At 38.9% G+C, this 22978-nt stretch overlaps 1 protein-coding gene across 1 annotated transcript; it reads left to right on the top strand.

The window, feature by feature from the left end:
- Window positions 1-4283: 4283 nt before the first annotated feature.
- ATP6AP1 (ATPase H+ transporting accessory protein 1) lies at window positions 4284-16638 on the top strand. Its single transcript, XM_072431484.1, has 10 exons — window positions 4284-4440; window positions 6831-6957; window positions 7559-7633; window positions 8470-8663; window positions 8831-8871; window positions 9501-9586; window positions 11109-11347; window positions 11653-11688; window positions 13763-14006; window positions 14177-16638. Exons 1-10 carry the CDS (start codon window positions 4301-4303, stop codon window positions 14384-14386), a joined length of 1392 nt encoding a protein of 463 aa, XP_072287585.1. The 5' UTR covers window positions 4284-4300; the 3' UTR covers window positions 14387-16638.
- The last annotated feature ends 6340 nt before the right edge of the window (window positions 16639-22978 follow it).

Genomic DNA, 22978 nt, shown 5'->3' with positions numbered 1-22978 from the left:
AATACTGACAAAAATACAGACGACAAGGTTAAATAAAGTCCTGCCTGTTCTTATACCTAAGAACCAGGTTGGCTTTGTACCTGTTAGACAGGCCCCTGATAGTACAAAGAAAATTATTGACTTATTGCCCCTGATTCATCAAGCAGAATCGGATTATCGCTCGCGCATTCGTATTAGCGATCCGGAATCGTACGCGGTCGCGCTATTCAGCAACTGAAAAAGCTCGCGCACGGAGCCGCGCTTATCCGACAGCTTTTTACTGGCGATCTTGTATTGTGAAGGCTGGAATCCGGCTGGTAGTGAGGCGAGTGTACGCGCATACTCGAGTCCGGACCGCGGTAATCCGCGATCAATGGCCGCGCGTACGTTCGCGCTTCCAGCGAGCGCGGATTTCATTGATGAATCAGGGGCATTATATCTAGCTCATTCTAAGAGTATCCCAAGTATGCTACTTGCTTTGGATGTTCATAAGGCATTTGATTCCCTTTCCTGGGATTACTTATTTTATATTCTTCCTAAATGGGGTTTTCAGACACAATTTATGGCTTGGATGTCTGCATTGTACTCCTCTCTATCTGCTAGGATTCGCTATATGTCTTATTGTTCTTCCTCATTGCCAGTGAGACGAGGTACGAGACAAGGGTGTCCATTATCACTGCTACTTTTTATTCTAGCCCTCAAACCGCTAGCCCATTTAACTAGATCCAACGTTATTATTTATGGAAATCGGATAGGTGGGGAGGAGTATAAATTGAACCTTTTTGCAGATGAGATCCTGTTGACCATAACCCAACCTATGGTTTCACTACTGAACTTGATGTGAGTACTAATAGAATTTGCTCAGGTATCTGGCCTGGTTAATAATGAGGAAATATCTATGGCAACGAATGTCACACTTCCTACTGTCATGCTTACTAGTATACAGAATACATTTAAATTTAAATGGTCGACACAGCACCTTGATTATTTTATTGCAAGCTTTAAACCACTCTTTGCTAAACTTAAAGAAATGCATTTTAGATGGACGAATTTGCCACTTTTGTGGATTGGGAGGTCTAACTCATTTAAGATGACATTCCTTCCGAAGATGTAATTTGTATGGAATGGCAAACAACCACGAATATCTCAGAAAACATTATTAGCTAATAAACAAGCAGGGGGTTTGGGGGTTCCCAATCTTTTAAAGTATTATCAGGCTAGCCATATTGCTCCCATTTGTTCCATTTATGCTGGATCAAGGGCACCTTTATGGGTCCAAATTGGACAGTTTCTTTGTTGCTCAACAGATATATGGGCACTTCCATGGATTCCTGAGTAACTTAGACCGCCTAATATAACTCCACATCTGCGACATATGTTTCGCTGCTGGGACAGAATTAGATACTCTAGTGGATTGATGTCCCCATCCTTACCCTTACTTCAAATTCAAAATAACCCATTATTTATTCCAGGTTGGGAATCGCCGTCTGCCCTAAATTGGTGGGCAGAGCATAATTTTTCCATGGTGTATTCATTATTGGATAAATCGGGAATTCTTAGCTCGGATACTATCCGTGGTAATCATGATGTTCCAGGTAGGGAATTTTTTAGATACTTGCAGTTGCGTCATTGGATTTTACCGCTAACCCAACATAAAGATCTCTCAATGCAACTATCGGTACTGGAACATATTTGTTTAAGGACTCCATTAACTTCTAAATTGATTTCAGTACTATATAGTCAGCTTAATAAGGTGGGAAATCCTCATGGGTACAAATATGTACTTAATTGGGAACATGATCTGAAAAAGACACGATCAAATGAGGAATGGATCCGGGATTGGTCTAAAACAGCAACATACTCCAGGAGTGTTACTACTCTGTAGTTGGCATTTAAAGTCATGATGCGTTGGTACATGGTACCTTCTAAGTTGAAACATCTTCCGGGCCATGGCTCAGGGCTATGTTTTCGGGGTTGTCAGGAGGAAGGGTCATTTATACATATCTGGTGGACCTGCCCTTTTGCAGGTAGATTCTGGGGCAGATAGTATATTTCAAACACATATTCCCAGGGATCCATGGATGGCCCTATTACATTTTAAACCAGCCTGGCTCACCAATAAACAATTTCAATTGTGTATGTATGTTTTTTTGGCTGCTAACCAAGTGATAGCGAGTAATTGGAGGAAACAGTTAATACCCTTTCATGAGGTGAAACTTAGAATGGATAATATGTTGATTAATGAGAAATTAATGAGTTCTCTTACAGATTCTCTACAGAGATTCCCTGTATTATGGGATCCTTGGATCCAGTATTCTGTGCCTCCCATGCCTCAGTTGTTGCTAAATGGCTGGTAACACTGGACTACTGGTGGAGGGGGTGACATGTCATGAGTGTTTGGTCCTTTCATTATTTTACTAAAGGTCCGAGGTGCTACCACTGTACTGTAATGGTATTATATTTTGTTTACTGTATTCTGGGCAAACTTAGTTTTGTTTTAGTTTTTTTTGTTAAGTTTGTTTTTGTTTGTTTTTTTTGCATGACCGTGCGTTACCGCACTTTTTTTTTTTCCTCCCTTTTTTTTTCCACAGCATTTTTAATAATGCATAAGCTGTATTGACTAACTATTTTGGATGTTTGTATGGTATCATTTTAGCTATGTAATGTTCCATGTAAAATTGAAAATTTAATAACAATCACTGAAAACAAAAACAAAACTGTACAGGGAGAAAAAGTTAGATAGTATACTTACCTTTACCCTGGCACTCAGGCCCTCGCCTTCCAGCCAGATCTGAGAAGATTCCCCTAGCCCTGTGCTGCAGTTTATTCTTGTAAGATCTGGAGAACTCCACATCCAGAAATAAGATGACCTCACAGCCTGCACAATGGATGCCGAAGGACAGGTGAATGAAATATCAAAATATGTCTTCAATTTAAATCCATGGTTTTAGCTGAGTATTGAAACCCCCCAAAAGCTGACAGTGTTGCTTAGATGATCCTCTTTTGGGAAATGGATTGTCACTTTATTGCTGCCACTCAGTAAGGCTATGTACACGCGTTAGATCTTTACTGATCAGTTACAGCAACACTAGAACAAATGAGTGCTATACAAATATTGCTGTTCAGTTTTATGGAGAGGGGGAGGACGAATGAGAGGCACCACGCTGCATTCTCCTCCATAGGAAAATACAATAGTCATCCCTGCTCATTAGTGCAATAATGGACTGGGGAGCATTGATGAAAGACGTTGGGGGTTGCTAATTTTTGTCTTTTGTTTGTACCTCTTCCTAATTCAAAGGGTCTTGTGTCACTGTCAGTCACTGATATAATTTGTCCAAAAACAATGTCTTTTTACAATCGTTTTTGTTGTCATGAGCACTTGATTAGAATCTTTGATTGTGGTGATTATCACTCTATAGCACCCTTTCTTGACCTGTTTAGCATGGGGGAACCTCTTGAAATAGTTTTTATGTTTTCAGGGAATCCTGGATATAATTACTATAGCCACAGCTCACAGTACATTGTGTTGTGGTCAGTGGGAAGAATGTCACCCCTTCAAATAGACAAACAGATCATTGCTATCACCAACATTTTTACTTAAAATGGCAAACAACCCTTTTATGTAAAGTTTATAATTTTTTCCTTCTGAAGCTCCCCAGCTTCTGTATTTATTGCTGCGCAGAAGGCAGAAGGGGCATTTACATGCATTGGGGATCTCACACATGCGAGAGATCGGCATTAATTTTTTCTCCCCTTACAGCAGGCTACGTCACTCAATTGTTTTGCCTGAACAATGAGAGACATAGACAGACAAAGATGGCGACACACCGTACTTCCAAGGCACTAGGACGAAGGAGGTTTTCCAGGATGGCATGGGACCCAAATGAGGAAAGCTACAGCAGGATGAAGGCATCCGCAAAATTAAAGGTAAGCGTAATATTTTTTTTTAAGTTTAGTTCTGCTTTAAACTGACCTGAGAGTTACAAATTGCTCTTTGCTCAAGGAAACCCTAGCAGTGCCTGGAGGAGCAACACTGCTCTATAATGACATGTTTTTAGTACAATGTTCTCAGGTGTGTGCCTTTTTATGCTGGTGAATAGCCAACTGCTGTGTACATTCGAATGAAGGACTCCACTTTCAGACATTCATCTAAGCCGCTCCCTTCTAGCGTGTACCCTGTCACAAGCTGGGCGAGGGAGGGGCTTATCTCCCAGAAACGCACTGTCCATTATCCAATTATGTCTTCCGTTCTGCTTCTCGGTGACTGACAGTAGTGGCATCCAATGGCCGTAGCGCTTGTCACCTGATTGCTTCTAGTCACATGACAGAACTCTGTGTCAGAGGGAAGAAGATGGCGGGCGGAATGGTTGTGCTGCAGTTGTTTGTTGTGCTGCTGGTGGATTTGCCATGGCTGGTGACCCCCTCCCAGCAAGTCCCAGTCCTGCTGTGGTCCAGCGAGAGGTAAGTGTTGGTCCCATACAGTGGAGGCTTCTCTAATATAGAAGTGGGGGATGTGTGTCAGATAATGGATGATGGGAGGGTCTCTGCTGAGGACATTTCATCCATCTTCTCATATCGTATAGCAGGCCTGGAAACTGGCTCATCGCATCATTGTGTCATGTGACTTCTTTAACATGTCAATCATTGTGCACCATACACAATACAATCTGATGACAATTTTGTGTGGTAATACTATGTAATATAAGGATAATAATAATTGGGTGTGGCAAATATGGCGTACCAATTTTCCACTGTGCTGCATAGTATGTGATGGTTTATTTCCTTTACAGTGTGACCATGCTTTAAAATGCCCCCTCTTTGTGTGCTGGAATGGTTGAGGGGGCAAGTTCAGTCAGGAGGAAGAAGTGGGAGAGGGGGCAGCTAGGATTTGATGGGTCAGGTGGGATAAAGAGGGGGGGGGGTCAGGTGAGATGAAGGGGGGATTAAAAGAATTAAAAGAGGTGCCAGTTAGGGCAGGGACAGCCAATCAGGAAAGAGCTATTTACCCATGGTAGGCCTATTGTTGGCCTGGTTACGATGGGATCAGGGTTCATGGGAAGCATGGCAAACTCACATCCATCTGTCAGTGATGAAAACATTGAACATTTTGTAGCTGAGGACGTAAAAGTGCAGGTTGCCCTTTCAGCGAATGGTGGCCAGTCGCTCTTTGTGGTAAGGTTTGAAATAACTTGTGTATCTTTTAAGCTGATGTTTAGTAGTTGCCCAACCTTACTTTATCTCAGTATGGTGCTATACAATGGAGAAGTCCCATGTTCCTGTTTTCATCACTTCCTAGTATTTGTTCCTGGAACCAGTACATGTTGTGGAGGTGTCACGTGACCACTATCTTTATGATTGCTAAAACATCGGAGGTCAAAAAATTCAGCAACCACTGAAAATATATCTGCACTTTAATACACTTACCTAACTCCTATCCACATATTTACTATCTGCAGAGAGGGGTACCTGACATCCTCCTGGTACCTTCTCTGTGTTTTTCCAGCAGCTGATGGCTGGAATCACATAACTGACTTCTGGTATGGTTGGTTCTTTGTATTTTGGCCAAAACTTTATTACAGTCTCATTTTGATTGTTTAGCTGTTTTTAATTTTTTTATAATGTATAGAACAGAGAAGGAAAATGCTAACAGCGCTAGATCCCAGGTTCGAATCTCAGCCATGACACTATCTGCATGGAGTTTGCAGGTCCCCATGTTTGCGTGGGCTTGCTCTGGGCACTCCTGTTTCCTCCCACATTACAAAAACATGCAGTTAGATTAATTGTCTACCCCCCAAAATCGACCTTAGACTGTATAAAGACAAATGACTATGGTAGGGACATTAGATTGTGATCCCCTTTGACGAACATATAGTGACATGACTATGGACTTTGTACAGCGCTGCATAATATGATGGCGCTATATAAATACTGTATAGTAATATTAATAACATGCTAACATGCACAAGGACCTACCCATCGACCAGACTAACTTATTTGGCTAGTTTAAAAATATGCAATTGTGTTACTTTGGTTTTGGTAGACCCGAGCACCAGTCTGTTTTCTGTTTTTCATCTAATCTGAAAATACATTTGTGGACTGACTTAATATCTTAATAGCAGTTTCTATGATAACACATTTTGTGTAATGTTTTTCTAGTTTTCATGAGTGGAGCTACAAAACGTCAAACAAACACTGCAGGCGTTGTATCATTCTATAGCCATGACTTAAACATAGGTTAAATGTCCAAAACTCAACATTCCATGCAGTCTATAAATGTTTTCCATTGTCTTCTGGTGGACACAACATAGTCTTTGTAATAATCTTGTGATGTGGCCCCTTGATTTGCAGCAGTTCCTGGAAAAGGAATGGATCTCATGACATGACTATGTGCTGCACAGCCTTTTAATACACTACTTTTACAATATGTACGTTGTGAAAATTTTCCTTTATTAGTGTTCAGGAATGCAACACAATAAATTAAAAATGGTACACTTTTATGGCATTGTTCAGATTAGAAGTTCATAACGTCACCGTCTACTGCTTAGCAGTTACGACCACAGGGATTCTTCAGGCAAATGGTTTTGTATGCTGTTGTTCAGTGGGTGTTGTGTTTTGGATGTATGTCATCCATTGAAGCAGTTGGAGAAGCAAACCACTCTTAGAGGCTGCATGAAGCATCTGAAAAACTGCATGGCAACACAAATGCCTAAGAAACAAACCCACATTTTGGGGAAGGTTGAAAAATGGTTCATATCTGTCAACTGCAGTGGTACCATTTAAGCACAAGTCTAAACTCGGCTTACTGGTGCTTTTTGTAAACTAATAAATAATACTTCTACATTATTTGATAGTTCCTTGTGGACTGACGGGCCCAGCACCCATGGAGGTCACGTGACAACTGATCGTCATCTGGGTCAGTACTTGGATTCTGCGCTGATGAGTGGACCCCGGAATGTCTTGCTTTTCCTCCAAGAAAAGGTAATCTATATACTGTACCCTGTCACAATAGTTTTCTGCTTTACTGATGAAAATTGTGCTTAAGTAAGATTTTTCTTAGATTAGGTGCCTACACATAGGTCAGTGTGTTTTGAAGGGGGGGCAGGTGGTCACTGGAACTGATCATGCAGTGATAATAGAAGAAGCAGAAACTTTTCTGGCTGTAGCATACCACTCCTTCCTCATACCAATGTATTCATCCTATTGACCTATGGAGAAAAAAGTGGTAGACCCTAAATTTAAAATAAATATTAGAAACTCACTATAATAATAATAAACACACCTTGAGTATTAAGTAAGTTGCTTGTCAGGGTTTGTAAATACCTTTTGACATAAACTTCAATTCCCACTCTTTGTTCTCATACTGCAATTGGAATACTTGTGTTTTAAGCCTAAAAAGTGAAACAGATATTTTGTGTGTTGATTCCTCAGAGTGTACTTGTAAATTTTGTGGCAGGTCTGATGTTTTTATATAGGCAGTGTGAATGGCTGAGCCTACCTCTAACACTCCACTGCTATGTTTATGTTTAATTAGCAGTCAGTTCCATCTCCCAGCTGTTATCACAGATATTTATTTTTCTAGCTGAGCATGGAAGATTTCACAGCATTTGGAGGTGTCTATGGCAACAAGCAGGACAGTGCTTTTCCCAATCTAGAAGTAAGTGCAAACTACCTGTAAGTTTGTGTTGTTACAGCGTAAAAGTAAAGATTTTAAATATTGTTGGCCAGTGTTAGTAAAAAGTGCTGCAAGCCAATAAAGGCACATGGAGGCATGTAGGAGCTTTGCTAGTCAATGCATCCTTGACTTCATCTTTCATATTAAAAGTATACTGGAGGTTGCTATAGGTATGTTTATAAGTTAACTGTTACAGACCCCAAGCATGATCTGTGTACAAATAGAATACCATGATTTAGTCCTCTTTACTATGTTGCTGTTCGTTCAACTCCTTTGATGGTGTAAATGTGCAACAACAAAAAGCAGCTGAAGTTTGGTAGGCTAATATCTCAGGATGTAACTGTTGTTTTTTTTTGTTTTGTTTTGTTTTTTTTTGTAATATATCTATTTGTCTAGATCCCAGTATAAAAGTAAGAATCCCCCACTTGTGAGTGCTTGCATTAGGTAAAATGAGAGCAGTATACATCTAGGTTGTTTCAATAAAGTGGCAACATGTTTCATGCTGGGTAGGGAAATTGAGCTTTAGAATTCTTGTATTGGAATACAGCGTCATTCTAGTATGCACATTTTCCTTTGGAGTAGCTAGTTATGTTCATAATACACTAAACTCTCAACTAACATTGTTGGAAAGGGGACCTTTTATATTTTTAAAAAGCAGGAGAAATCTAGCAGTTGCTTTGTTGTGGAACTACATGTCAGAAGATAGCATAACAACCTGGGATTTGTACATCCACTCTAACTTAAAAATGTTGGCTGTCTGACTTTGGACTGTGGTGGGGTGGTTATTCGCTTTAATGCCCTGTTCCCCTAAATTACAGAGCATTATGGAATCCTCACCATCTTCTCTGGTACTGCCCTCAGTAGACTGGTATGCTGCAAACATCCTTCCTACATACCTAAAGGAGAAACTGGGTGTCAGCCCGCTTCATGTGGATCAGTCCACCTTACTAGAGCTGAGACTCAATGAGAGCATTCCATCGTTGCTTGTAGTTAGGTTACCCTATGCTAGTAGGTAAGTCTTTTGGCATTACCATACCATAATCTCTTTTGTCGTTTAATTAATTAATATTACATGTCTAGATTTATGTATAGGGTGTAAATAGCTAAAAACCACCTAACATGTACACTGTGAAATCCGTTTTAACATATATATTCATTTTATATTCTGTATTCCTGTAGTACTGGAGTAATGGCAGTCAAAGATGTCCTCCGAGCCAATGGTAAGTCTGCATGTAGAGAGCACAGTCCTGGTGTGTCTGCTGGAAATGACCTGTGCCAAGATTCTTAAATTCTGTTCGAAAGTGAAATGGAAATGTACAGGAAAATTGTGGGAATGTCTACTGCATTGTCAGCTCAGCTTAGGGGAGGGAGGCATGAAGCACGATTTAGGTGTCCCCGGAGCTTAGTTACCAGGTGGGAGGGTGTTTTACAAAGTTCAGTAAATGGGAGAGAGCAAAAGTTGCCTGCACACTAAAATGTACAGTATTTGCACTAGTAACATCCAGGTTGACGGCTGAGCTCTAAAAAGCAGTAGGGAGTTCATACCCTGTCTTCTTTCACTTGCACATTCTGCCTCTGAATAGTCTTTTTACTCCTTCTGGCTCCTGAAAATAGACTTTAGATTTTTTGCAGCCCTTGTAATTACCTTACCCGGGTAAGAAGATGGTTACACTGTACAGGGTCAAGATAATAAAAATGTATTAGGGGTCCTTACATAGCTGGCATGTAGGGGGTGACTGGAGGGTACTTTTAAGGTGCTAACTAAAGTTCAACTTTGAAAAGTAGATTAAACACTGTACACATACCCTGAACCCTAAACCATTGATCAATTCATGTTTTGCTTTTGTAGATGAAGTCATTGGACAAGTCCTGAGCACCCTGAAGTCAGAGGGTGTGCCTTATACTGCTTTTCTCACAGCCCTCAGGCCCTCAAAGGTATGTAATATCACAAAAAGCAGACCTTTAAAAAAATACACGCAAGTCGCACCATTACCCAGAAAGATTATTTTCTATAGTTCATAGTGTTTTCTTGTTTTAAAGGGGTTGATTTGCATCATCCTTGTTCTTGCCCTGTTTGGGCTAATAGTATAGTGTCTTCACTGAAATCCCAGAGAGGATTGTTAGTCCTGGCTTTTGGACTAGAGAACTTCACCTGTCATTGGAAGCTGTAGTTCTGCAGTTTTTCTCATGTGAATGGAAACTTCGCTCCCAGCAACTTGCTGTAGAGGGAAAGAGGTCACTGCCAAGGATGTCACATTAACCCCCCTAGCGTTCTAATTCTGTCCGTATTTTCATGCAAAAAGCATTACAGTTTTTTGCATGGAAATTTATTTTACATTGTGGGCCTATATTTCTTAGGCATAACTCACAGAAATATATCTAATATTTATTAAATTTAATTATAAACTTAAAAAAAAAAAAAAAAATAATGAAACCTGTATTATAACTGTACAGTAGCATGTATAGTATAATATAATATAATTATATATATATATATATTGTAAAAATTTCTTTGTATTGTATCTTTGTATTGGACTCAATACAGCTATTTTGTATTGAATCCAATACAAGAATAATTTAAATTTCCTGCCACTCCTCCCGTGTCCTGAGGACCTACAGGGTGGTACCAGCAGGATGCCGGGGGACATCAACGGAACAAGGTGAGTGTTTTTTGTTTTTTTTAATGTTTTTAGCAGCTCCGAGTGTGACCCGGGATTACCGCTTTTGGCATGAAAAAAACCACACTCAGGAATACCGCTAGGGGGCTTAAAGGGTAAAACGAGTAACAAAAGTGGTTAGTTTATTTGTAAATCCGGCTTTGGGCTTTTACTTAAAAGAAATTTCAGTTTGGTCACTTTTACTTGACTGCTAAGATGCCATCCACATCTACAACCCCCACTATGGTTTCCAGACTTATAAAAATAAAATACACCCTTACAACTCCCGTAGAAATTAGGAAACACCAGTGCTGCTGAAATCAAATGCACTTAAACTAACTGTTCATTAGGAAATGTGACCTATATATATTTATTTGGTAAAACAGTTGTGTTTTTATTCTACAGGGTTTCTGCTTTCAGAATTTATTTACTAAAGTACTAAAAACTTTTTGTAGCCAAAAATGCAAATTAGTTTTGCATGTTTTAAACAAAGAGATGGGTTAAAAAAAATAGTCCACATTGTATGTAATGGTGTCTGATAAGGAATGATGAAATTGTTACATAAAGTGAGCACAGGTAAAGTCAACCTTGGAGGAGTCAGGATTTCTTTTCTGCTTGTAGGTATTGTCAGCATAGGCTCCAGAGTTTACTGTGAAGAAACAAAGGTGGCATTACAATATGCCCTCAACATGCCAACTCTCCCTAATGTTAGTTTTATTATTTTGTTTTATCAATAAACCTGATTTTCTAGGGGAAGTAGGGATCTTTTTTTAATAGAATATTCCATGCCTTTCTTTTAGGTGGGCACAGATACAGACTTTGGGGTGGCTAATCTGAGACGTCAGCTACTCGCCTTAAATACTCCAAACTACCAGCCTGTGTCTTTTAACTCAACAACGAACATCCCATGTATACTGTTCTGGGCCTCCAACATCACCCTACATCTGGAACAGACTGTATTGGATCTCACAGATAGCACCTTCTCTAGTAGTGAGGCTAGTTTCACCGATGGCTCTTCCTGCAATTTTACTGACTCTATGTAAGTTTAAAGCATTCTGGTTAGTAAAGAAACATTACACTTTATTTTCGAACTCTGTACACTGCTAGGTGTGTGATGGCACTAAGGAAGCCATACATGCAACAGCACTGTGCAATCTAAATTACAAGGAACTGGCTCTTGTACTTTCTTATTTATTTATTCTCTCTGGTAAACTTGTTCCTTTCTTTCTCACTCTCTCTGCCTATTTATATTCCAGTGTTGATGTGATGATAATCGTTAAGTTGATAATCGAAAACTGCTGGTATAATAAAATTATTATTTCTTTTTGTTTTGCACGTTTGCAGCCTTGTCCTCAACTATGCCAATGGATTTAAAATAACGTAAGTATTAGCAAAATTAGAATTAACCAGATTCTTTGATTTGTGTTCTCATATTTTCCTTGTTTGCTTTTTTTCATATCTTGATTTCCTATACAGGTTTTTCAATTCCCTTGTCTTATCTGTGTTGTCTCACAAGTTGAGACCATTTACTAAACAGCTGTTGAAATAAATCTAAATGCAAGTTAATCTATACAGAAATTGTATTGCTTCTAGTTGGCTAGTAAAAACTGGTAACCTACAGTCATTGTGTTTCACTACAAAGCAGGTAGTAGAATTTGCATGTGTAAAGACCAAAATAAATGTGTGTTTTTCTTCTTGGATGTCCATGTAGCTATTACAGACCTGGATATTTCAGTCTGAACATATAATGAAAAATTGCATTGGCAAAGGTTACCATTTAAGAATGTGGTTTGTTGTTACCATCAATGGATTCATTTAGATATCTACAGGTATAAAAGGAAATCCTAAACAATTAAAGTGGATACCGCTCTCCACTATATCCACTAAAGCTTGACCTATAATTGATACTGTTCTGTTCAGGAACTACTGTTCATTCAGGAACTTTTTATGCACACCAAGTATGGTAAGGCATTGCTGTAGGAATTGATCCTGAGATTGCAAGACCTGATTTTACCTGAATTCTATTCAGTCTATTTCCACTGTGTAAATGCACTGTACACTGTGGGAATATTTCTACCAATTTCTACCAAAATTCTAGTTGAAATCAGTCACATTCTGTAGAAAACATGGACTGTATGTAGATGTACATTACTGTACCATGTGTCTTTGTTGTTGTAAGTCTGGATTCTACCATAATTCTTTGATATTATGTTTTTTTTTTTTGTTGCTGGAGTCTGAACCCCAGCCATTTGATTTCACTGTAATTCAGCCTAAATGGGTTTATTAAACTAAACTAATTAACCCTTTTATTGTAATTCCCCAAAATTGAATTTGGTGGAATAGATTTAAATCTTGAGTGAATGTTTATTCAATTGAATTTCTACAAATACAAATTCTACAAACCATTCCATTAGCCAATCCGCAGCTATTTTTTGTGACTAATAGCACGTCCAGGCACTGTGTGTGTCTCTGAACAGTCCTACTTAAAAGGTGAGATGGCTGACAACCCTTGGCCATGTCTGTTGTATCCTCAGTGTTAGACAGTTGCAGCCGTTAGAATCACAAGGAGTTTTCTTGAGCTGTTCTGAAAAGCTGTTATACTGCACTTTACTATTTTAAAGGAACATAGCCTGTAGGAGATTTGATTTGAATGTTGTGGTAAGGACCACCTTAATGGCTAAAGTCTCCCCATCCACAAGGGTATAGATCCTTTATAGACAGTGTCAGTACGGTTAGCTCTGTGGCTTGTACTCTTCTTTTAAAGCCGACCTAAACTCCAAATTTTTAAGGAATTTTTAAAGGATAGACAACCCTATAAAAAAAATTAAAAATGTATTTGTTTATTTTTTTTTTAAAAGGGTGCAGTACCACTCCTTTCTGTCCTGATCACCATGCAGCCTCCTGGAATAAATACATCCCGGGAGGCTCTGGTATAAAGGTCGCTCCTTCTGCACATGCCCGAACCTCCTAATAGATCAACGGATCTTCAAGATTATTTTTTTCTTACTTTAGGTCCGCTTTTTACACTAAGGTTTCAGTTTCCAATCTCATCCAAGACATATTCTACATGGGATTTGTATGTTCCAGTGTTTGCATGGATTTCCTCCAGGCAATCCGGTTTCCTCTTGCATCTCAAAAAATACAGTTGGGTTAATTGGCTTACTTTGAAAAAATGGCCTAAGACAGTGGTAATGGCATATGGCTTTGAAGGACAGTTAGTGACAAGACTATGAACTTTGTAAAGCACTGCATAATATTCCAGCCCTATATAAATAATTATCAAATGACACATCAGTGTTTTGTAAGTGCTGCTCCTTATAGGTGCACCGTTTCTATGGACTGATATCCAAGAAAAATTTTAAAGCAAAACATTTGTTGGAATTATTTGCATTTTAAAGGGTTTCTGTCTTCTGATTTAAACTTTCCTATTTGTCCTCCTCCACCTTTGCCACAGATTCCGCCTACAAAACCGTTGGTACAAGGTATCGGCACGTTACTGGTCCACTTTAGAACAGGTGGAGGTACATAACGGAACACACACTGCCGTATTCCTCGCTTCCCAAGCAAGCACTCCCCGCAACTATTCGTTCCATTGTCAGTTTGTCAGCAGTTTACCTGCATATGGTCCAATTCTAAATAATAACAGCAGCCGGGACTCTGCTACATCAAAGTGGAATCTCCACATTACCGAATTTCAGGTAAGCCAAAGCTGGAATCACTTAACATAGTAATACTGTTTGTAATGATTACTTTGCCATGAAAATCCAGCATGTCTTACATGTATTACTACCTACCTAATCACTTAGTTTATCTTCTGCATCTTTTTGCCAACAAGGGTATATGTGATTTCTCATATTTCTCATGCCAGATCCAGGGCTTCAACGTCACCGGCCTCAAGTTTTCCTACGCCAGCGATTGTGCCGGCTTCTTCTCCCCCGGAATCTGGATGGGGCTCATCACCACGCTGCTCTTTGTCCTCATCCTGACCTATGGGCTTCACATGGTTATGAGTCTGAAGACCATGGATCGTTTCGATGATCCTAAAGGACCTTCCATCTCAGTACCACAGACTGAGTAACCATTCTGCTCCCACACAGGCCACCAGCCCATCAAACAATCTGGCCATACCCAAATGTCACATGACTTCCATCCATCTCTTCATCCCCACTGCCTCTACATTCCAAACTTTTTTGGGCTCCTGTGCCTGTGTACCAGAGCTTGTATGCGAGTACGTATATTTCCCTGCAAAGGCTAGTGAGATGTTCTGTGTTCTTGTTTTCTGAAAAATAAAAACCTCATTAGGCAGTAAGTGAGTAAATGTGAACAGACCCTATTTTCTTTACTTTGTTAGATTAAGCTTCTTCCAAGAGTTTTTTTTTTTGTTTTTTTTTTTGACATAGTGAAAGAGGCATCTCTATACATGAATTAATATTTAGATTGTTGATTGTCACTTAGTAGAGTCAATACTTACTAAACTGTCAATAGCGTTCATAATATAAATATATGACAAGCTAACAAGATGGCTGTCACTCTGCTGAATATTGGGGAAGAGGAAAAATAAAAAAATAAAAATGCCAACACTGGGCTTGTACAAGAGCTTGAAAATTCAGGCTTAAGATATTTATTTTTGAGGAGAAGGCAATTACTTACAGTATGAAATGTGTTCTCTTTACTGAACATTTTTGTAAAACCAATCTCTAAAATATTATATAAACTTTAAACATGTTGACGGTAATTTCAGAGTTTAATTTTGCAGTAGTTTTCAGTTTTGCAGCTTTCATTAAATTAGAACCTAGGTATATGTCCAGGTAGGAACTTCATCAAGCTCTTATTGTTAAATGGTGATAATGTTCTTCCCTGGCCTCCCTATTGTGCATTTGTGTTGTTTGCCTGTTGAATAGGCTTTTGATTGAGTCTACAAGTAGCTGTTTATTAAAAAAAGATTTTGCAAGCATACCCACTTGTGTCACCATAAGGGTACCCACCCTGGGGAAATGCTATGCAGCCATAACTTCAATCCTTACATGGGACAAGAATTGGCTGCAGGAGGTCAGCAGTAAATGATGCAACATAGGATTTAAGAAAACAAAGTGAACATCTGTATTTTATTAAAAAAAAAAAAATGACAGTTGTTTGATTTAGAGTTTACAGGACACTTTGCTTTGCCTTTTGTCTGGCAGTTTGCATCCTGAGCTCACTACCTTAAACTTGGAGATGGTAGTACAACAAATATTAGGCTTTAGGTAATATTTGATTCAAGCTAAATGAAGCAGGCTAAGTTAATAATGTAAGTTAAGTTGAAATATTAGTAGAAAAATAGCCTGGCATTTATATTTGACTGAATATTCAGACTCTTACAAGCACAGTTCATACTTGTCTGTTTGCAGAATGTGTACTCTGTATGTGTAATATAAAATATTGAGGAGCCAGTTCACCCAAAACAGATTTTTATATTTATGAATGAGTCTAAATTGACCCACTGTCCTGTTCTATCTCACAAGCTCTTCCAGTTGGACTTCCTAATGGAATTTTAGAATTTGTTCATCCACTTTCGGAAGGGGTTTGTAGAAATTTAATTCTCCACATAAGGGAAGATTGGTGTTTAGTCAGTGTCAGATTCACTAAGCACACTATGTCAATCTTTTTAATGACTTATAGTGAAATACAGTGTCAGTAAAAATGCCCATTTGATTTCTCTTTTTATGATTCATGTAACCTGACTCTGAGGAGGCAGAGGGTGTCGTTGTAACTGTATGTCCACCTCAATGAACCCATCTGGTGCTTCCTCTGTACATGATCATTTATCTAACGGAAGGTTCAAGACTCTACTCATTGGCATGGCATGGGGGACAGAGATGGAAATGCACACTTTCAACTGTTCGTAACCAACCAAAACAGCCACTTTAGTTTGGGGAGAATATGTTTAGTCCATCCATTAATCTGCACACATACGTGGCTTGGTCTCTACTCTTTCCTTGTAAACGGTGTTGTTATCCCCATATTACTCAGCAGAGGGCAGTAATTTGATGTATAAATTCTTTAAATTGTGTATATATTATAAAGTGAAGAAATCTATTTATTTGTGTTCTGGTTTAATGCTGGATAGACAACCCTTGAGGTTAGCAGCTGATGTTAACAAAAAAAAAATCTGTATGTTCTACAGTGGCCTCCAAACCTGTATTTGTTGTGTAGGTTTGTTGGTTAAATGCACTGTTGTGCAGATGACAGTATCTGCAATGCAAAGTGTTCTATGAGATCTGTGCAATTACCTCTGTAACTCTTCACTGTATAACTTATAATGAATGGAATAAAGTCTTGCTGTGTACTGGTTACTGTACTGGTTTTGTCTTTGTTACTTTTACTTTATGAAGGCTAGGCAGGATAAAAAAAAATATATATATACCGGTGTATATATATATATATATATATATATATTACTGTAAATACTGGTAGTAGACATGCCCAAAATCTTTTCATTCATTTTAGCTGTATGTTATCCAGTGCACAGCAGAATGGAATTGGAAGTAGGGATGGGTCATAATGTGGTCCTGTCAGGTTTAATTTCATTGCAGTGATGTCAGTGTTACATCGGAAACTTGCAAACAGAAGAGATATTAACTCTACTGTGGTAATGTGCCATCCTTATCCAATCAGTAGGATGGTGATCAGTCTCATGGTTAATGAGAAAACCTCATTAACTTTCTCTGCAAGGGGTGCCTGGGTCACAACTCTTAACTAAAACTTTTCTCATGTATTTCAAGCGTAAATTCAGACATTTACCTGGAGCGCAGCTTTAAGAAATTCAAAACCCTACAATAGAGAAAAAATACATAGAAAGCCCTCACATTCTTCCTTCAATGCACAAACATTTAACCCATTCAGTCCCATTCATTGAGCATGGCACCCCAACACACTGCACAGTGGACTGGGAAAGAGCATACAGGCATTGGGGTGTTCTCAATTGTTGAAAAAGGTTTATGCAGGATTTTTTTCTGTTTGTGTTGACAGACTTTTCATTGGGGATAAACTGACTTTGTGTGTTAACTCACAAAGTAAGGTCTTATGCATTTCTAAAGTTTAAATTTGCATGAATAAACAGCATCATCATCTTCCAGCACTTCAAACATTGTTTTCAAGCCATGAGAAAACAGATGTGCTGTGGTGCTGTGCTGTGAGGGTCTCTCCTTGAATTCATCTTATACCCCCCACACATTTATTGCAAATCTCCCAGCTATTAGGTAATGGTTCCCATTGGAAGGGGCAGATGTCAGACTAATTAGCCCGACTCGCCACATCTGTCATTCCTTCTGGTGGAGTGACTGGTGTGCACGACTGTGCCATAAGGAAATGTGATTCCTGGATGGGTCACATGATACAAAATAAAAACTGCAATGAAGCTGGTAGTATTGACAACAATGGGCAAAGCAATAGTGAACCGCAAAAAGAAACCAAAATAATTTGTAACATATTCCTTAATGTATTTTTGGTACTGGGTGTAAATTTACAATATAGATTGGAGATTGATGTAACTGGTGGTATACAAAATATAATATAGTAAACGTGTAGGTGTATCCCAGTGCAGCTTAGTTTTGGGGAATCTTTTTTTTTTTTTTTTTTTTTTTTACAGAGATCACATACAAGCATCGTTCTATCAGTATTCTACGTGTTAAAACCCTGATATTTGTAAATAATACCCTTATACACACACACTGGATCCTGATAATATTGATACATGTTATTACCCTGATATTTGGGCATATTACCCCTCATATACACACACTGGATGGATCCTGATGATCTTGATACATGGTATTATCCTGATATTTGGGGATAATACCCCTCATACACATACTGCATCCTAATGATATTAATACATGGTAATACTCTGATATCTGGGGATAATACCCCTCATACACATACTGGATCCTTATGATATTGATACATGATATTACCCTGATATTTGGGGATAATACCCCTCATACAACCACACTGGACCCTGACAATGTTGATATATAATATTAACCTGATATTTGTGGATAATACCTTTTATTCATATATTGTATCCTGATGATATTGATACATGTTTAAACGCTAATATTTGGGGATAATAGCCTTCATAAACACACTCTGGATCCAGATGATATTGATACATGGTATTACCCTGATATTTGGTGAGAATGTCCCTAATACACACACTCTGGATCCTGATGATATTGATACATGTTTTTACCCTGATATTTGGTGACAATACCCCTCATACACACTCATGATATTGATGATATTGATACATGTTATTACCCTTATATTTAGGGAAAATACCCCTCATACACACACTCTGGATCCTGATGATAATGATACATGTTGTTACCCTGATATTTCGGGATAATACCCTTTATACATCTCCTGGATCCTGATGATATTGATACATGTTTTAACCCTGATATTTGGGGATAATACCCCTCATACACACACTCTCGATCCTAATGATAATGATACAAGTTGTTACCCTGATATTTGGGGATAATACCCCTCATACAACCACACTGGACCCTGATGATGTTGATATATATTATTGCCCTGATATTTGGGGACAATACCCCTCATACACACACTCTAGATCATGATGATATTGATACATGGTATTGCCCTGATATTTGGGGATGATATCCCTCATACACACACACTGGACCCTGATGATGTTGATATATATTATTACCCTGATATATATGGATAATACCTTGATCTTGATGATATTGATACATGTTATTACCCTGATATTTAGGAATAATACCCCTCATACACACACTCGTGATCCTGATGATAATGATACATGTTGTTACCCTGATATTTGGGGATAATACCCTTTGTACATGTACTGGACCCTGATGATGTTGATATATGTTATTACCCTGATATTTGGGGATAATACCCCTCATACACACACTGGATCCTGATGATATTGATACATGGAGCTACTCTGATATTTGGGTATAATACCCGTCATACACACACTCTGGATACTGATGATATCGATACATGGTATTACCCTGATTTTTGGGTATAATACCCCTCATACACACACTCAGGATCCTGATGATGTTGATACATGTTATTACCCTGATATTTGAGGATAATACCCTTTATACATATACTGGATCCTGATGATTGTGATACATGTTTTAAACCTGATATTTGGGGATAATACCCCTCATACACACACACTGGACCCTGATGATATTGATATATGTTATTACTCTGATATTTGGGGATAATACCCCTCATTCACACACTGGACCCTGATATTTGGGGATAATACCCTTTATACATGTACTGGACCCTGATGATGTTGATATATGTTATTACCCTGATATTTGGGGATAATACCCCTCATCCACATACTGGATCCTGATGATATTGATACATGGTATTACTGTGATATTTGGTTATATTACCCCTCATATACACACTCTGGATACTGATGATATCGATACATGGTATTACCCTGATATTTGGGTATAATACCCCACATACACACACTCAGGATCCTGATGATGTTGATACATGTCATTTCCCTGATATTTGGGGATAATACCCTTTATACATATACTGGATCCTGATGATATTGATACATGTTTTAACCCTGATATTTGGGGATAATAGCCATCATACACTCACTCTGGATCCTGATGATAATGATACATATTGGTACCCTGATATTTGTGGATAATACCTTTTATTCATTTACTGAATCCTGATGATATTGATACATGTTTAAACGCTAATATTTGGAGATAATAGCCCTCATACACACACTCTGGATCCTGATGTCAATGATAAATGTTATAACCCTGATATTTGAGGATAATACCCCTCATACACAAACTCTGGATCCTGATGATATTGATACATGGTATTACCCTGATATTTAGGGATAATACCCCTCATACACATACTCTGGATCCCGATGATAATGATACATGTTGTTACCCTGATATTTAGGGATAATACCCTTTACATGGTATTACCCTGATATTTGGGGGAAATTACCCCTCATGCACACACTCTGGATTGTGATGATATTGATACATGGTATTACCCTGATATTTGAGGATAATGCCCCTCATACACACACTCTGGATCCTGATGATATTGATACATGGTATTACCCTGATATTTGGGGATAATTCCCCTCATACACACACACTGGACCCTGATGATGTTGATATATGTTATTGCCCTGATATTTGGTGAAAATACCCCTCATATGCACACTCTGGTTCCTGATGTTATTGATAAATGGTATAACCCTGATATTTGGGGAATATACCCTTCATACACACTCTGGATCTTCATGATATTGATACATGTTATTACCCTGATATTTAGGGATAATACCCCTCATACACACACACTCTGGATCCTGATGATACTGATACATGTTATTACCCTGATATTTGGGAATAATAACCCTCATACACACTGGGGATCTTGATGATATTGATACATGTTATTACCCTGATATTTAGGGATAATACCCCTCATACACAAACTCTGGATCCTGATGATATTGATACTTGTTATTACCCTGATATTTAGAGATAATACCCCTCATACACACACATTCTGGATCCTGATGATACTGATACATGTTATTACCCTTATATTTGGGGATAATACCCCTCATACACACACTCTGGATCCTGATGATGTTGATATTTATTATTACGCTGATATTTGGGGATAATACCTCTCATACACACACTCTGGATCCTGATGATGTTGATACATGTTATTACCCTTATATTTGGGGATAATACCCCTCATACACACACTCAGGATCCTGATGATGTTGATACATGTTATTACCCTGATATTTAGGGATAATATCCTTTATACATATACTGGATCCTGATGATATTGATACATGTTTTAACCCTGATATTTGGGGATAATACCCCTCATACACACACTCTGGACCCTGATGATATTGATATATGGTATTACTCTGATATTTGGGGATAACACCCCTCATTCACACACTGGATCCTGATTATATTGATACATGGTATTACTCCTATATTTGGGGATAATACCCCTCATACACACACTGGACACTGATGATATTGATACATGGTATTACCCCTCATGCACACACTCTGGATTGTGATGATATTGATACATGGTATTATCCTGATATTTGAGGATAATGCCCCTCATACACACACTCTGGATCCTGATGTTAGCACTGCAGGTCATGCCGGCACCGCTGCTCCCAATCGCAGGCATGGACGCCTGGTCCTATCTTTCAGGTAACCCACTACCTATGTTCCATGCCTGTGTTTCCTTTATGCTGAGACTTGCTCTGGTGTTTGAGCTGGCGTGGGTGTGTCTCTCCTAATCTATGAGGTAACACAAACACACGCCCTCTAGTTTCTACAGTCTATGGTGGGTTTCCTGCAGGTATTTAAAGGCACCTCCTACTACAGGAAGTTGCCTGAGCAATCTCAGGTTTACCCTGTGTAACTCTGCTAAGGTCTTTTCTCTGTTTTGCTTTGTTGTGTACTGGACTTTGCTTACGTTTTTGGACTCTGCCTGTTGGCTGCCTGACTGTGACCTCGGATTATGTTTTTGGACTTTGCCTGATTGCCGCCTGATTTGATCTTGGATCCTGGTTTCTGGACATCTTGGCCACGCAAGCCCCTCGGTGCTTGCACCGGGTTTTCTGACTCCTGTGGTCAGCTGCCACTGACCTGGGGATTGCTCTGGAGTGGCACCTGGCAGCTACCCCACAGCCCAAGCCTATCCTCACCATCAGAGGCTCTAGCGAAGACCTGGTAGCAGCTTAGTCACGCCCCTCTGGAGTATACCCAGTCAGTGGCACAGTGGGTCTACACCCGCTTGCATAACACCTGATGATATTGATACATGGTATTACCCTGATATTTGGTGATAATGCCCCTCATACATACCCTGGATCCTTATGATATTGATACATGTTATAACCCTGAAATTTGGGGAGAATGTCCCTAATACACATACTCTGGATCCTGATGATAAAGATAAATGTTATAACCCTGATATTTGGGGATAATAACCCTCATACACACTGTGGATCTTCATGATATTGATACATGTTATTACCCTGATATTTAGGGATAATACCCCTCATACACACACTCTGGATCCGGATGATATTGATACATGTTATAATCCTTACATTTTGGGATAATCCCCCTCATACACACTGTGGATGTTGATGATAGTTATACATGTTAGTACCCTGATATTTGGGGATAACACCCCTTTTACACACACTCTGGATCCTGATGATAATGATACATGTTTTTACCCTGATATTTGGGGATAATACCTTTTATTCATATACTGGATCCTGATGATATTGATACATATTTTAACCCTGATATTTGGGGATAATTCCCCTCATACACACACTCTGGATCCTAATGATAATGATACAAGTTGTTAGCCTGATATTTGGGGATAATACCCCTCATGCGCACACTCTGGATCCTAATGATAATGATACAAGTTGTTACCATGATATTTGGGGATAATACCCCTCATACACACACTCTGGATACTGATGATACTGATACATGTTATTACCCTTATATTTGGGGATAATACCCCTCATACACACACTCTGGAT

This window comes from Pyxicephalus adspersus, chromosome Z, assembly GCF_032062135.1.
Source record: "Pyxicephalus adspersus chromosome Z, UCB_Pads_2.0, whole genome shotgun sequence".
Classification (NCBI taxonomy): Eukaryota; Metazoa; Chordata; class Amphibia; order Anura; family Pyxicephalidae; genus Pyxicephalus; species Pyxicephalus adspersus.
This window is presented reverse-complemented; position numbering and strand designations above follow the sequence as displayed.